The following is a 16,872-nucleotide window of genomic DNA, read 5'->3' on the forward strand; positions in this document are numbered from 1 at the left end:
TTGTTCTTTTATTCTCTGTTTTATGTCAGTCGAAGGTGCCGATGGGGTTTTAGACGGCTCAGACTCAGCCATGCTTGCTCAGGAACTTGAACCCTATTTGAGGTGAGTAACTCAATGCTTCTTCGTGAACTTGGCAGGAGTGGTGACATACAACTCCTATACACTATTTATATCTTCTCCCCATGAATTCCACTATTACAGCTCTGTTTGTGGGAATTTAGCGTTTATTTTTTCCTGGAATGAAGAGGCTAGATTGCCAAACAGGCTTCCTCATGCACAATCAAAATAACTATTGTGACAACAGTGTTTAATCATTTACAAGAGGAAATGCTGACATGAAATACAATAAATTTATAAAGACATACAAATATGAAATCAAATATATTGATGAAGCTGATATTTTTACCCAAATAAAATTATGAAATGAAGTTCTTGTTTGCAAAAGATTTGCAAACTGTTAAACTTTATGATATGAATAAAGTCTTAAAACCTTGTAATTATTGCAGATGAGACACCGAACAAAAACGTCAGGTCATACATGAAGGTGTCATCCTTTAAGTAAGTGAAATAAAATAAATAGATAAATAAATAAATTGAACATGTTTTTCTGCACCCCAGCAATAAAAACACAAATTTCTCAATTTTTCAACATAGACGACATTGACGTATTTCTTAAATTATTCAGCTGATCCACCCTTTTCAGTTTATCCTCAGCAATGCCACCAATACTCTAGAGGCCATTATTATGACATAGTGCGTTATGAATATCATGATTAGAAACTGAAGAATGAAACAGCTGCACAAGATACCAAAGCAGGCTGCTAATTATACCACGTTTGACAGTGTTGGGATGAAACACTGACACCACAAACTGTAATCTATTGAAACACAACATGTTCTCCTCTTGACACACAGGAGACAATGAATCACACTCAGTCCATTACAAGGATTATCCACATGGCTGGTGTATCATGCTATCTTTATCACTGGGCCAGGGGATAAAGACAAGTACAGACGATGAAGCACAATGCCGAGCAGCTTAGCTGCTCGGCATAAGGATAGATGGATGGATGACGTTTCTCTCTGCTGCTCACCGCCAGTGCCACGCCCCAGTCTATCTATCTGATATTACATAAGACAGCTTAGGAGAACGCAGCTTGATTCACTCTACATTAAGTCAGTCTGTGGTGAATATGATGTTGCTGGATATGTCACAACACACAATAAGCTTTGCACATTTGAAGACTTCATCAAATACTCAGTTTCATTCAAACAGATGGCAATATAATCTAGTCTCATCATGCATGTGATTCTATCCATTCCATTGCTGTTTTCATCACCTAAATGATTAATTTCTGTACTATAGCATCTTTCTCTCTCTTTCTCTTGATTGTCAGGTCACTTCTTGTGATCACTGATGACCTTCCTCTGAGCCCAAGACATGAGCATGCGAAGCGTCTCCTGGAGCGAGCACGTCTCAAGGCTCGCTCCACTCACAGTAAAGGTGATCGCCCCTGCAGGCGCTCCCATTCTGATCAGAGATCCACTGTGTAAGTTGGCTACAGATGCCTACATGGGCAATGACTTCTTTGGCATCTTCACAACTTAGTTGAGACAGTGCAGTCGTGCATAGGTGTGCATTTGTGTGCATTGTTATGAATCAGTGGTGTAAGAAAAAGTTCCATTTACTAATCAGTTCTTAGTCTCTCTGGAAATTCCTTTGTTTCTATGACTGTTTCCATGTTTCAAAGTATTCCAAGCATTCATTTAATTTATAATATGGAGCATTTGCAATGGCTCCTACATTTGTGACTAGACAACAAACCTGGTCTGTGGTGGCTGAGACATACCTGTCGCCACTATCTACAGTATGTCTTTACCATGTCATTTGTTTATTTTATCACCTGTAGTTTGGAAAATGGGCACCATATGAGAATACTCAGTTTTATACAGATTCTTCAGTCAACCCAGTCTGTTGCTGAGAGATGACTGATATTAAATTTTAAGTGAATTTTCATTTGTTTTCGTTTTGCCCCATTTTCATAAGATACTAGTGTACAAGTTGAATTAAACTCTCTTATAGACAAAATATGTTTTGCTTTAAAATGTCTATAGTAAGCACTTCTTCTTTCTTGCAGGAAGAAGCAGCAAGAATCTCCCAGCCCAACGCCAGTGCAGAAAGCTGTGCAAATCAAAGACAATCTTACAACTCAAGCTGGTCCCCTCCTCATCCCAACTCAAAGAGACACTGCCCCTGGTGACCAAGTAGGTCGATCTAGACGGTATGGTTGTTCACCCACACGGGTACGCTTTGAGGATGAATCAGAGAAAGAAGCAGAGTCTCGGTACTTGGATAGAGTCAGACAGCGTGGCAGGCCTGGGGTGCCTAAGTCCAAGAGTAAAGAAAGTAATACAGATTCTAGCAGTAGTGGTTCAGAGAGGAGCAGAAGCCATAGAACTGTCTCCATGCCTCCCTCACAGAAGCAAGAAGATAAAGGTGTCAGAGGTGAAACCACAACAGTGATTAAAGAGATAATAGTGCTGGTGAAGAAATGTGAGGCATGTGGCTCTGTAGTCAGGGAACCTCAGCCGATCTTATCACCATCAAATCCACAGAATTCTGTGCCACAGCAGCCTTGCAACCCAGAGGACCCAGGGGGAAAAGCGGTTCCTCGCTGGGTGCCTCCAAACAAGCCAGAGGCAAGTACTCGTCCTAAAGCTCCTCTAACTGTCACTTTTGCTGGAGCTTTTGTGCTGGGGGAAAATAAAGAGAGTAGCACAGGGTGGAAGTCATCAGGGTTTGGGAAGCTTAGGAGAAGGAGCAGGAAAGGAGAAAGTCGGCTGGAGTCTGGTCATGGCCCTTATGGTCCATCATGGGCTCAACGGCGTAACTCAAATCCACGCAATAGGGTCAACTTGAGCAGAGCTGTTTCATTTGCCCCTGGCAGTCCCGTTGCTCTTGAGCCATGTGTGCTGGAGGCATCCGGTGGACTCAGGGAATCACCAACGCCATCGCTTCCTATAAAGTCAGCCCTAAAGTCGAGCTCAAGGAATCGCTCTGCTGCTGGTACATCCACAGTTCAGTTCCAGGTTACCTCAAATCATGGAGGAGAGGGCGGGTCTCAGCATTCAGCCCTGCTGGACTCTCCAGACACAAGAAGGGAGTCCCCAGTGTCTTTAATCCAAGGGACACCCGTAACAAGCAACCCCGTGCCCTGTATCAGGCCCTCCACTCTGAGGTACTCCCCAGCCCGACTCGCCACAGACCTGCCAACTGCTGAACTCTGGGATGCCACACCAGATGGAACAGGTGAGTGGTCACTGTGGTTGAGCCATGAGCCATGGATACATTACAGTTCCTATGGCAGATAGTTAAGAGATTTGAGGACCTTTAATGTCTGTTGTTTGATTGATGGAATCATGGATTGATAATGTATTTTATTGTTAGAGGGTTTACTATCCTTTGCTCAAGTAAGTGTAGTAATTCCATATTGTAACAAGACTAGGTCAAAATCTGGTATATGGCTGGATTGCCCCTTTATCTGTTGCTTCTCTCCTACTTTCTGTGCTCAGATACACAGTATTTTATTACAGCCGAATTCCCAATAAAGCTGCTCTCATTTACATTAGTCTTTGTTTTCCTTTTTTATAACCGTGACGTCATCTGACAAAATCACCATACACATAAGTTAAAGACAACGGCTTTGCTTTCCCTACGGAAAGTAGTTAAGGTTTGTCCAAAAAGTCGCTAGATTTGTCGCTAGGTGCTTTTGTGAAGAAAAGTCACTAAAAGGGTGTGAAAGGTCGGTAAATGTAGTGAAAAACTCCCCCTGATGACCTAAGAGAAACTGTTTGCGCCTATTCGTTTCGAAAGAACAACAACTAATGGTGTAACTTCAGCACTTAGTCACGTGGCATTCAGCTGACCAATGGTTCAACTGTATCACTTAGTCAGTCAGTCAGTCAGTCAGTCACGGACATTTGCGTTTATAGGGCTGGCCCTGCTGTTGGGGTCCAGCCAAAAATGTTATTTTTTAAGTAAGTTGTGCATTAAATTTTTTACTTATAAGTAAAAGTACTTAAATACCATCAGTAAAATGTATCAACAGTATAAGTACTATAGTAGTAGTCAATGTTGTGGAGTAAAAAATACAATATTTCCCTCTGAAATGTAGTTAACTACAAGAATAAAGTACCATTTTATGTTACTTTATAAGTACCTCTAAAATTAGTTAATTACATTGAGGAACAGTGGACGTAGAACTTAACTTTCTGCAGATATCAGAATATCATTGCTGAAATTGGTTCTGTGGAATTTGCATCATCACATTTAAAACCTTGCAGAATAAAACACAATACAACAGAACAGAACCGAACAGAACAAAATGATTCCTTGACATTCTTCTCTACCAGCAGGTTTAAGTGGAGACGCTGGCTCTGGTCCTGAGTGTCGACCAGCTCTGCGAGGCCTGGCTATGTCTCGGGCGGAGGACCTCAGAGCTGAGCTGCTGAGAGCAGAACATCTGAAAGCTGAGGCCACATGGGAGGAAAACTCTGACGCGTCCAGGTAAGCCAAGATAACAACACTCTTTTCATAGAACATATAATACCACAATAAATCCCTTGCCCCCACCGATGCTGTTCCCAAAATGACTTGAGCGTGCCAGTGGTAGCAGTTAGGAGATTAAAATCCTGACCTACCGTCCGCAGGATGTTACTGTTCCTAATATTCTGTGAATATCAAGACAATCCTGCCCTCTTCTGGAAACTACAAGCACTAGCAGTATGATAAAAAACATTAGCACACTGATCATTTTAACAGATCTTAAAATGTCTCAATCCCTGTGGTCCTGCTAACATCTGAGTCTACAATACTGTCTTACTAAAAAATACGTTCAACCTTTATTTTACAGAAAGCTGGATGGACGGCCAAAGCTCTTCCTCCGTCGCTTCTTTTCCTCCATTGGGCTGAATAGTGTTGGTAGACTTGTTAAAGGAGGCCGCTCCAGCAGCATGGAGCAGCTCACCATCTCCACTGCCCCCCGGGCCAGCTCTGCTTCCCCGAGCCCCACGCGCAGACCACAGCCTACCATTCGCATACAGCGGACACCCTCACTGCAGACCCTGCACACAGTGAGCAAGAGTACATTTTTTCACGCCATGTTATTTTTACTTCTGGACTGCGGTGCTGCTCTGTGACTGTCTTTGTATTCTCTTCATTTTTGTTGTATTTGATCACATCAAATAGATGTGACTTACACCTCAAAAAGGTAAGCCGTAGGGAGAAAGCATCTTATGTACATGTCTGAAAAACTTCCAGTTCCGCTTTGAAGTATCTTTCATTACTTATGTGCCACAAACCAAGGATTTGACGTATTATTGCCTGACACTGGCAGCACAAATAATGCATTCGTGCTTCCTTCCACTTTCTGTGATAGCCATCCTTGTTGTCCTCTTGGCAGCTACAAGGGTACACTAAACAGATGTAAACAGCTTTCTGCTCCAGCCAATCACAGCCTCTATTAGCATAATGTGCGTTTGTGGTGCCAAACTCGGTCTTGTTGGTTTTAGAGGGATGTTGGAGCCAAAAGGTCCAAGTTCCAAAAGCTGATCTGGTGCATTTTGCCAGTATGAAATACACAATTTGCTACAGTTCCATTTATTTGCCACTAGGTGCTGCCACTGGCCCAACTGCGCAAAGCCTCCTCAGTGCAGAGTTTAGAGAGAAAAACAGAGCGTTCAACAATACTGGGAGAGGTGCAGATACCATACGGCCTAGCGCCCAGGTAGGTGTCAAAGAAAAATAAAACAGAGAGAAAGACAGAGAGGTAGAAAAATTATATGTGGTATTAAACCACATTCTACATCTGTTTAATTCAATAGTTTACTTAAGTAATGACAAGAGCTGAATTTCTGCTTCTACAGCCCTGACAGCCCTCAGCTCGAGCTTCACAGGGCCCTGAGTGTTGAGGACGTACTTGGCTCCAGAATAGTGCGTCCGGTGGGCCGGGTCACCCAGGCTTTCCCTGATGGGACCCTCCTCCTGGAGCTCATCAGACCCCCAAATGGTCCTTTTGGTTTTGTCATCTCGAGAGGCAAAGGCCGACCAGACACAGGTAACTTTTTTAAATCAATATTTCATAGAATCTGGAGTTTGGTTTTGCAATTGTTTATTAATTTTGGGGGTAACTTTATTGTCTTAGCCTGCAGTTATGCTATTCTCCAATCATATATTATGTACCCTGAAAGTAGAATAGAATAGAAACGTTGCCTCTATAATAATAATCTTTATAATAATTGTTATGATATAAATTAACCTTGGCTTTATTGTTATATAGGCCTATAGGCAAAATTGATAATCAAACATAATCAGATACATCAGCAGCAGTCAAAACACTTGGCCAAATATGGCAGAAATTCTATTACATGTTCAAGTTCTGTTCAAGTGTTTGTAAAATGTATTAAAATGCTTTTCATCATGGTAAAGCTTTTATATGTTAATTATACTGGTTGCAGTTTTGTATACATCTGTTGTATATGGTTCACTGAACGCAAACGCATCCTCTGCCTCCTGTCTCTGCTTCCACCTGCTAAAGTCTACTTCCTCACAATTCGCCGTTGTTTTCATTTGTCTTCCTTCTTGCTCTTCCCCTTTTCTCGTATTCCTCTTCCAGGTGTATATGTAGAGAAAGTGGGCGACGGTAGTGGCGAAGGCCCCTATGTAGGTCTCCTCGGCATCGGTGATGAAATTCTGCAGGTGAATGGAGAGGCAGTTGCTGGCCTCAGTCTGGACCAGGTGACGCGGCTCATGACCCGGGAAAGCACCACTTCTCTTCGGATCATGCCGGCGCGTCGCAACCAACGCTGACTGGAAAGATAGACATGGCACAGAGCCATTTCTCCCGGGGCCATGGTTTCTAATTCAACACTGCAAACACTGCCGATGGGCTGTAACCTATAGGTGGATGTAATATAGTCAGCGTATATATCTCAGTGCAATTTCACATAGCAGAGTGGCCACATGGGATATCAGGGTTAGAGGTTCATTTCCTATTAGTGCAAACCCATGTTCGACAATATGACGCTGCAAGGGACTTGGATTACCATGGCAAATCAATAAAATAACCAAATAACACATCTAAAACAGACCAAATCGAGTAGCAGAGAGAACTCCGCAAGGTAGAAACAGATTTCAGAGTGTATATTGTGATTCACAACTTGCACAACTTGTTTCTGTGCATAGGTTTGGTTGTTACGGTCAGATAGGGATAGACTCAAACAACTCCACTTTTCTTTTCTTGTGATTTATGTTGCTCTTTAAAGCACACAGGATATGATCCCTTAAATGCTTAGTGAGCAGAACCATATTGTGTCGCGTTTAAAATTTTGTGCAGTTCCGTTCCCCTTAATCTTGTTGATTGTTTCATATGATTGACAAAAGAAGGGATGTGCCACAAATGTTATCTTGGCCCATGAGACCCTCAAACAAAAAGCTATCTCAGAGATGTATATATATTTGTGCCCTCCACTGTAATGCAACTGCATCACAAATTGTGTCTAAATAAAGGCGCTGATAATTATCTTTTTTCCATAGATGATATTTCCCTGGGGCTCTGCATGGTCTCTTCATTTGAATTGTGCTGTATCACGTAATGCTTCACGAAATTGATACTGTTTTGCTTCGAAATAAAATGTTTTATTTTGTCAACAGTTTTATTCTTGAATGCACGGCAGTAATTAATTATGCACATTTGTGTCACAAAAATGGTCACACAACTACGAAATTGTGTCACGAGGTGTCCAGTCCTTAGATGCATGAACATATTTCAAATAGTTAAACTTGGAGCATGATTTCCAATAATGTGAGTTTATTAAGTTATTTCCTTGATTTGACAGGACAACCCATCAAAGTTAAACGTCCAGTCAGCCTCGAGTCCCCCGTGGCTGGGGCCAGTCAGGCCTACTGAAAGTGCAAATTTGAAGTCATTCATTTCAGTGCCTCCCACTAACAGAAATCTTGGGCCCAGTCGCGGTGTCGCTGGAAGACGTTTACAACCACGCGAGGGGGTCGGGCGACGCCGTTGTTACACAGGATGAAGGAAGAAGGTCGTGACGGCTGCTTAAAGGTCGTGACCGATTGTTGGGACCGATGCTTTTTGATACACCGGCTTTAAAAACGTGTGTAAAAAAAAAAAAAGTAACGTGTAAGATTTTCCATACTCAACATCTGCCTACCTATCTATCTATCTGCCTCACGTGCTCTATAATTTCCCATGCCATCGGGTTATTTGACGGAATTTGGGCAAGGTGTACATTTAATAGACTACCAAAAAAAAAAAAAAAGCTCCGTGGGAAATCCGTTATTAGGATGTACCTGCTACCATTTAGTCTGTCCTGGATGTGCTCTGATAGCGTGTCACCGTTGATGTTGCTGCTGTTTTATCTGATGGACCAGAAGCCGATGCGCCTTTATCTCCTCCAGCCATGACTCCGCATGGACCCCGGGGAACCGCCGACCAAAGCTCCCGACACGAACAATGACAAGCAAAAGCGCGTTTATTTATTTGTTTATTTATTTATCTATGAAGAATTGTCACATCCAATTAAGGCAACCTTATCATAATTAGGCCCCAGTCCTCTATTGTATCAGTGGCACATCTAGCCACAAGGCGCAGAAATAGATATGGATTAATGGATAGGCTCTTTTTTTTTTTTTTTTTTTTTTAGGATAAAATTATAAAATAAATAAAAAACAAAAAAGGGCAGGCGACCCTCTGCTATCATCAGTTATCTTATTTTGAATGGGCTCAGAGAAACCCCTTTGTTGAAAAAGAAATAGGTCAAAAGCTTAACCTGCGCTTTTGTTTCTTTCATCAAAAAAAATTAAAACACCTCAACTACAGCTCAGGCTACAGTAGACTACCTCACGTTGTTACAGGCCGTTGCGCTGTGCCTGTTTGCTTTTTTTTTTTTTTTTTTTTTAATGCTTTGCCCTCCACAAGCCTATATAGCCCACGACAGCCAAATAATAATGAATCATTTCATAAATAATGGGTTTAGGGGCTTATCGGGAATGAAGAGGCCGCTGCCGTGCGCTTATCTCACTCGGCCACATTGCGGCCTGTGTTCCGCTCCCCATACTGAGGGAGCGCAGTGGATGCGGCGAGAAATAACTCAGCTACACACACACACACACACACACACACACACACACGCAAACACACACACACACACACACACACACACACACACACCGCTCCACAACTGGCAGAAAAAAAAAAAAAGAAAAACCTCAGACATGGATGACCCACTCACAAAATGGCTCCACTTACACAGTAACATCAACAACACGGCTGGAACGGTAAGTGCAAAAAATACATCTCTTTATTTAAACCACCACATTCGTTGTTCCAAAAGGCAGTAATTGGATTGCTACCGTCTACGTTTTATTGCTGTTATTTGAGAAATATTTAGCCTATATTTTCTACTATTGTCCGATCGGATGGCTGAGACTGTACGGGATGTAATAACGGATGCGAGGCCTATTAGAGAATTCCCAGAAATAAAAGTGAGTTGTTGTTTTTTTTTTTCGTTTTTTTGTTTTTTTCCCCATTGGCGGCGTGTTGTTGGCCTATAACAATACTGCAATGATTTTATTTTAATCGAATTAATTACCGACCAAAACACTGAACAGTCGTATGCGGTGCATTCGGCGTGACAAGCCTCTGATGTTCGGCTTTGACAACAACGGCGCTATGGCCTCCGACGACGACGATAAAACAAAAATGACACGACCTGCTCCGACGTCCGCGGCTGCGAGGACGACCGGGTCCAGGCGTTTTTCGAGGCTTCGCCGGGTTATTTGGGGATCTGGCCGGGAGGAGGAGGGGGAGGAGGGGGGGGGGGGTTTATTCCGACGAAGAGTGGATATTTCAAAGCTCTGCTCGTGGTCCCGGCACAATCTCTCGACGAGGCGACAACATTTTCACCTTTAAATAAACGGCAGCCGAAGGGAGCTTTCAAAGTCTCCGAAGGTCCATTCACACAACGCTCGGACGCAGGTTAGCCCAGGATATTAGCTTAACGGCATAAACTGTGCTGAAGGCCAAGTGTAGATAAGAGATTCGTAGAGGGGGAAAAAAAACAAAAAAAAAAAAACATGCATGCAGAAACCACAAGATAAAAACTCTGCTGTAGAGGACAAGTTAACGTCTGAAAAACTACCCCAAGCTCCGAATTTATAATAAAAAATGAGGCGAATTAATAATTGTACAGTTGGATATCTCGTCCTGGCTGGTTTGACATGAGGAAAAAAGCTCCCAGACCCTCAGCAGCTCACAAAAACGACAGAATCCTTGACAATTCAAGATTTTTTAAAAATGTGGTTGTCATGCAGCACAAGTGTTATATTCTGTGGAAAAATATCTGTAGGCTGTTGAGGCTTTTTATGCTTTTAAAATATCGAATGTATTAATGTATTAATTTGGGAAAAAAAAATTAACCAAGCCAGCAATTAATAGCCTATCAATTGTATCTTTTTACACGCGTTGTTTTGTAAATGTAAAGTCTGCAATTGACGATAATAATTCTTATCATAATAATGATAATTACAGAAACTATTTAATCCTAAATTTGATCACAGTAATAATCATGGATTGTTTATTCCCTATAGTCTTGCATTGAAAGCCAATGCGTAGCTATGTGGTATATCAAGATTGTAACAAATAATTTTATGAGCTGTAAATTAACCTAAGGAAATCTTATTTAGGAGTAGCGGACTCGAGCGCGTGGTGACGGCATAAAAATGATGGAAAAACGGCAGCCGGAGCTGTGTCCTAGAAGTCCCGATGCGGAGTCCGGTCCTGGAAAGCGGGAGGACTCCTCCATCATCTCCAGACAGAACGGATGCAAGGAAGACGAGGAGCCGAGGAGAGAGGAGGGGGGGGAGGTGAGGGGAGGGAGCTTCAAGGGGGTCGAAGAGACGGATGACGTTCCTCTGCAGAACTCGAGCAATGGGACCAGCATCAGCATCATCATCAACGGCGTTGCCAAGGAAACTGCCTCTCACAACGCCCTTGACCTGAAAAGGGAAGTGCCGGTGATCGAGCTCTCCAGGAGGGACGCTATAAAAGCGGTGGAGCAGAGGACTGAAAGCCATTTGGTGCCGATCACGGAACTTCGCAGACCTCCACCGCTGCCGCTGCCGCCGCCGCACCGAGACGACGCTCGAATGGTCCAACTGAGCCCAAACGCGTTTCCTGTCCCGGCCCGGGCGATGCTCTACAACCTGGCGCAGCCTCTCGCCGCCATCAACAGGTAAAGGTGGAGGCAGAAAAAGAAAAAAAATAGGGGGTTTCATGAATGTACGTTTAATTTGATCATTGTGAGTTTTCATCGTAGAAAGTTATAAGTTTGATGGCTGTAGGATGTTGCCTTATTAGTGCCCTGCAGGAATAGGCTACAGTGGTATGAAAAGATACTTGGAATGTAATTGAGTTTACATTATGTTGACAAGCATGTATGTGCATGTGTGACAGAGCGAGTTAGCCTATATTATATGTGTATGTGTGTGTGTGTGTGTGTGTGTGTGTGTGTGTGTGTGTGTGTTCCTGGTGCAAGGAGTGGGGGGTGTGCGGGGTTATCTGCAATAAATGAAATGATGTATGCAGGATTTCATGTTTTCTCATACACCTGTGCACCTTTTGTCTGCTTTCTGTTGCTGTAGTCTCGGAGGGGAGTCGGAGCAGTACAGCATGTACCCAAGCAACAGGGTAAAGCGCCGCCCGGCGCCTTATGAGGTTGAACTCGACGAGGGTAGGCGCATTTTAGATCTTTATAAGTATGGTAAGACGCACTTCTGCTGTGTCCTCCTTCTGCCAATATAGTCCCCTAAACGTACCCTCCTCATCTCCATTGTCATTCATCCACTGACATGGATCTATACAGTACCTAAATGAGTGTTGCAGAAGATGCTTTGCAAAAAGAACATAAATGCATCATAACTCATGGCATAAATGAGTGCTAAAAATCTGAATGTCAAATACGTAGGCTTCACCTGCATGCCATTAAAGTAAACTCTTTTCTGGTGGATTGGGGGTTTATTTCACTTGAACCATCCCTTCCAACGCTGCCCACTCACTGCCATATGCAGGGGTGGAGGATGGGGGTGCTGCTGCTTCCATGCCAAGGTTTTACTGCAGAGTGGGCTGAAGGATTAAGATAGACTGGGTGTGTTCCAAGGGCGACAATAGTCTGGAAGACACCATTGTTGGGGGCGGGAGGATGTGACTACCTGCGGTGGGGGCCTTTCTTTTATCATATCTCAATAAATAAAAAATAAATAGAGTATGGGAGAGGGAGCGCACAGTCTGCCCAGCACTCTTTCCTGGGGTTTGACATGCTAAACCAACCATTTCTCTTGTATTGCATTTGTATCATACTTGCACACGACATATTGCATTTATTTTTCCGAGCCTCTATAGCTTCTGTGCCATCATCTAAAAATCCATGGTTGTACGGAGGACATTTTTGTAACTTAATTCTTTAGGATTATTAAACTTTTTTGTTTTTCCTACAAGCAATTTTTTTTATCAAAACCTATATACATCTGTTCTTCTGCTACTACGTCTTACATTCTTATTTTTGCGCTTCAATTGCTTTACCCTTTTACCGACTGCATTATGTGTTTCAGCTCAGCATTTCATGTTCTTTGTGTTGTATCTTCTATCAATGCCTCCTCTCCTTACGCTCTCGATGTCTGTCTCTTTCCCGCCCTGTTCCTCTGCTAGCTGGCCAGCCAAAGATTGTTCGTCGCATCTTCACTAATAGTCGTGAACGTTGGCGGCAGCAGAACGTAAACGGGGCATTTGCGGAGCTTCGCAAACTCATCCCCACTCACCCTCCGGACAAGAAGCTAAGCAAGAATGAGATCCTTCGGCTTGCTATGAAGTACATCAGCTTCCTCTCAAACCTTCTGGAGGACCAGGATGGAGGGAGGAATGTTGGCAGCACAACTGATGGGGAAACAGGGCTCCTGGTTGGGGTTGGGACCCATGAGGGGGGCCCTCAGGGTGGATCACATCAGGACACAGTGGTGGGCTTGGCCAGGGACGACCTTCTGGAGACAATGTCACCAGGCTCCAGCTGTGGTAGCCTGCCTGATGGTGATGCCGAGGGCAGTCCTGAGAGCTATATGGAGGACCAGGACTCACCTCCAGCTCCAAGGACTCTAACGGCTTCTCGTGGGACCGCACTGCATCTAGCTGCTAGGGATCTGAGGCGCAATGGACGTCCGTTGGATGGCTCCACTCGCCGATGATGCTGATGCCATGAGACAACGGACACAAAACCTGAGACTGAAAGAGAACAATGAGAGAGACTAATTAAGAGGTGGATATGCTCAGGACCTGTTAGCTTTGAATTGTCAGTGTAGGAAGGAGAATCAAGCACCACGTAGCAAGATAGTGGTGTCCAAAATGGATCATGAGTACATTCCTGTCTCCACACTGCACCTGAGGCAGCACTGATGAATAACTTGGTTCGATTGGTGATCAATTTAATTAGATCCAACGAAAGACTTGTAAATTCTGCATGTCTCATGTCTTTGACTGACCTGCGGCTTATAACTTTCAGTGTTTTGACAAAACCAAACAAAAGAATCAAAGAGACACTCAGCAAAGACTTTTGATGTGTAATATTGAAGTTCACTAATGATATTATTGATTACTTTATGATGCAGCCAGAATAGAGCTAACATGCTCGCAGAGTGTTGCAAGTAAATGGTTTCTAAAGTGTCATTGAATAACTCTGTAGATTTATGCCCAACAAATTTAATGTGTTAGAATAATGACACAAAAGTAAGTTTGCCTCAGTTGGAGGCCGTAAATGAATGAAATGGACTCTAATCGTACCCATGCAGTTACGTATGTATTGTAAATAGCGTTATATTTCCACTGCACAATGTAATAACAGTGACTCGAGTTCAAGTCATGTGGTTTAAGATGTACCATAATGTGTTTGTCAATGGGTTTACTAGCAAAACAGTCTTTTAGGAGACAGGAAATGAGGATAAATGAGAGGAAACGAGATAAACTTAAAATGTAAAGTAAGCAACTGAACCTAGTACATCAAATGTGGTACCATTTATTTCTTTTACACTTTGGTGATGAGAAAATTACACCAAATATGGCAACAGACAGTTAAACAATTTCACTGCCTGGAATGAATATATCTATTTGAAATTGCTGTGGAGGTACAAGACATGCAGTGTGTTTCTTTTAGTGTACAAAATATGGGTCATATGAAATCATGAGATGATCCATGCAGTCCTTTTGATATGAATGTCTCTTTCAGTGTATTATTTTTTTTTTTTTTAACTGTAATGCAGTTGTAGTTTAGTAAGGTACACAAATAAATCCCTTCATTGCCGCATTTCACATAGATGCATAAAAACACATAGACAGAGGTATACACGCAAACACACACACACACACACACACACACACACACACACACACACACACACACACACACACACACACACACACACACACACACACCAGATACAGTGTTAATATCATAACAACACCAGCAGTTTTCTGACAAAGACAGTAAAGTATTGCTCACTGATGTTGGTTATTCTGCTTTTTCAGCAGGACTTAGTAGCCTCTGTTGGTACCTTTGGTAACTATGGTATTTTATGAATTGCAGTAAAGGGACATTGTACGTTTGGTAATGACATATTTGTTGTAAGATAGTTGTATCTATAAATATATCCAATGTTAAATCGATGAATTTTATACAAAATAAAACACACAGAGGAAAAGCCTTGTATTTGATCTCACTCAACAGCCTGTTGTGGGTCTTACTGATTCAGTTAAATTCATTAGAGTTTAGTTCAAATAAATTTAATTAAGATCAATTGATGTTGTTCAGTTCAATTCAATTTAAATCGCCCCTCTTATTAGAAACTGAACTGAATATGTACTTTTGTCCAAAATTGCATCATATATATACTAAATGTTCTCCCTTATACACACTTCTTCATAATTTCCAAACCTAATTGACTAATCCCTGGATGACGATAATGGCATACCATGCAACTGTTTCCAACCTTATCTGTACAGACTGTATAGTTAAAACCACAACCTCTTCATGAAACTCCCCCAATAGACGCTGGAATCCTCACTTCCTACCAACAAGTGACAACTTCCCTTGGAGGTTAACGTGGCTCTGTGACCTGCAGGATATCCTGCCATTGTGAAAGTGGTTTTGACAGCCTCCGCTGCACTCGTTTGCGCAGTGTTGTGTCTGTACACATTGTGAAACCGCCATACTGATCGAGACTCCCACCGCCCCGCGAGTTATTCACTTACATAATCAAAAAGTTATGTTCGCCATCCTGTGATCATTGATAAGAAAAATTAGGAGGGTGTTTGTAATTTTGCCACATAAATGCTACTTTTTCTGAAGTCTACCTCCTTGTATTCCATAAGTTTACACAGCAGACTTTGCCACCAGTACAAGAGCATCAGCTCTTGGACGTTTCTAAAAACTATAATTGCTTCCAGAGAGCATCAGAGACATCCAGGTGTTTGGAGACCTCTCCTGTGCTCTGCCCAGGCTGCGCTGGAACTCCTCTGAGGGCCTCTCTAGGTTAATGCCTGCCAAACATTTACCTGCTTCAGTGTTCCTGACTCTCAAAAAGACACAGACTCAAAAAGAGAGGGATACAGGGAGTGTATATGAGGGATTGAAAGGGAGGGAATGAGAGGAGGCATGTGCCTGTGCCCGTGTGTGTGTGTGTGTGTGTGTGTGTGTGTGTGTGTGTGTGTGAGTGTGTACATGTTTGTGTGTTTGTCAGAGCAGGCTTGTGTGTATGTGTGTGCTCTGCATAGATCTGTGTGTGTGTGTGTTTATCAGCTCAGTGCAGATGGGTGGCAGAGTGGCTCTTGCAGCCAAATGATTCAGTATGCTAATGAGTTGTTATCTGTGGTGCTGCAGGAACAATATACTGTCTTTCTCACAGTGGGAATCCAGCCTGCTGGGAGCAGATTACACTGCACACACCGCCAAGGTAGTTATTTATATTTTCACACAGAGCAGTAGAAAATACATAAATGCTCGCACACACACACACACACACACACACACACACACACACACACACACACACACACACACACACACACACACACACACACACACACACACACACACACACATCCACAGATAGGCTTATAAAGAAACAAGCAAAACAACATTTTAACACACACACCCACATACACACACACACCACCATCCCCACCAACACCAGCATAAATAAGGTGCAAATCTGAGGTAAATTTATGTCCTTCACCAGTAGATGGAGATGTCATTCCGGGCTTTCCTCTTTTACAGGTTTCAGTGTTCTGTTTCAGTATTCTTCGTAAAATATTACATATGCTCTTAATTAAAGTTAACTTGCAATTTACGCAGAGTTGCAATCAAGAGACATCATTAGCTTGAAATAGCGAAATGAAAAAATCCTCCCGGTCTTGTTGTAAGTCATATAAAATGATAAAATCAGTGCAAAAAGTTATCACATTAAACCACTGTATATTTCTTTCCAAAATGGCATGTTTAATTGTCTGTAAAATTCAAACATTATATTTCATTACATTTACAATCATGGTTTATTTCTATTCTTTTGACTTGAGCCCAGATGTTGGATATGAAAGAAAAATGTAGTTCTTTAATGATTCTTTCATAAAAAACACAAATGAAAATACAGGCTGTCTTTGATGATGTTAATTTGGGCCTGATCAAAAGTTTCATTCTCTAACATTTTTTATGTCACAGTTTTCCAATTTATAGTAATTGTTTGTCTTTTTG

The 16,872-nt window shown here is 42.4% G+C and overlaps 1 protein-coding gene across 3 annotated transcripts; it reads left to right on the plus strand.

The window, feature by feature from the left end:
* The first annotated feature begins 9,275 nt into the window (after positions 1–9,275).
* Positions 9,276–15,781, plus strand: tal1 (T-cell acute lymphocytic leukemia 1). Of its 3 annotated transcripts, none has more exons than XM_040143903.1 (4): positions 9,276–9,361; positions 10,769–11,316; positions 11,726–11,814; positions 12,789–15,781. In XM_040143903.1, exons 2-4 carry the CDS (start codon positions 10,805–10,807, stop codon positions 13,316–13,318), a joined length of 1,131 nt encoding a protein of 376 aa, XP_039999837.1. In that variant the 5' UTR covers positions 9,276–9,361; positions 10,769–10,804; the 3' UTR covers positions 13,319–15,781. The 3 variants fall into 3 exon arrangements, with proteins under 3 accessions (XP_039999837.1, XP_039999838.1, XP_039999839.1); XM_040143904.1 differs by lacking the exon at positions 9,276–9,361 and adding an exon at positions 9,388–9,568; XM_040143905.1 differs by lacking the exon at positions 9,276–9,361 and adding an exon at positions 9,964–10,061.
* Positions 15,782–16,872: the final 1,091 nt, after the last annotated feature.

This window comes from Xiphias gladius, chromosome 14, assembly GCF_016859285.1.
Source record: "Xiphias gladius isolate SHS-SW01 ecotype Sanya breed wild chromosome 14, ASM1685928v1, whole genome shotgun sequence".
In the NCBI taxonomy this organism is placed as follows: Eukaryota; Metazoa; Chordata; class Actinopteri; order Istiophoriformes; family Xiphiidae; genus Xiphias; species Xiphias gladius.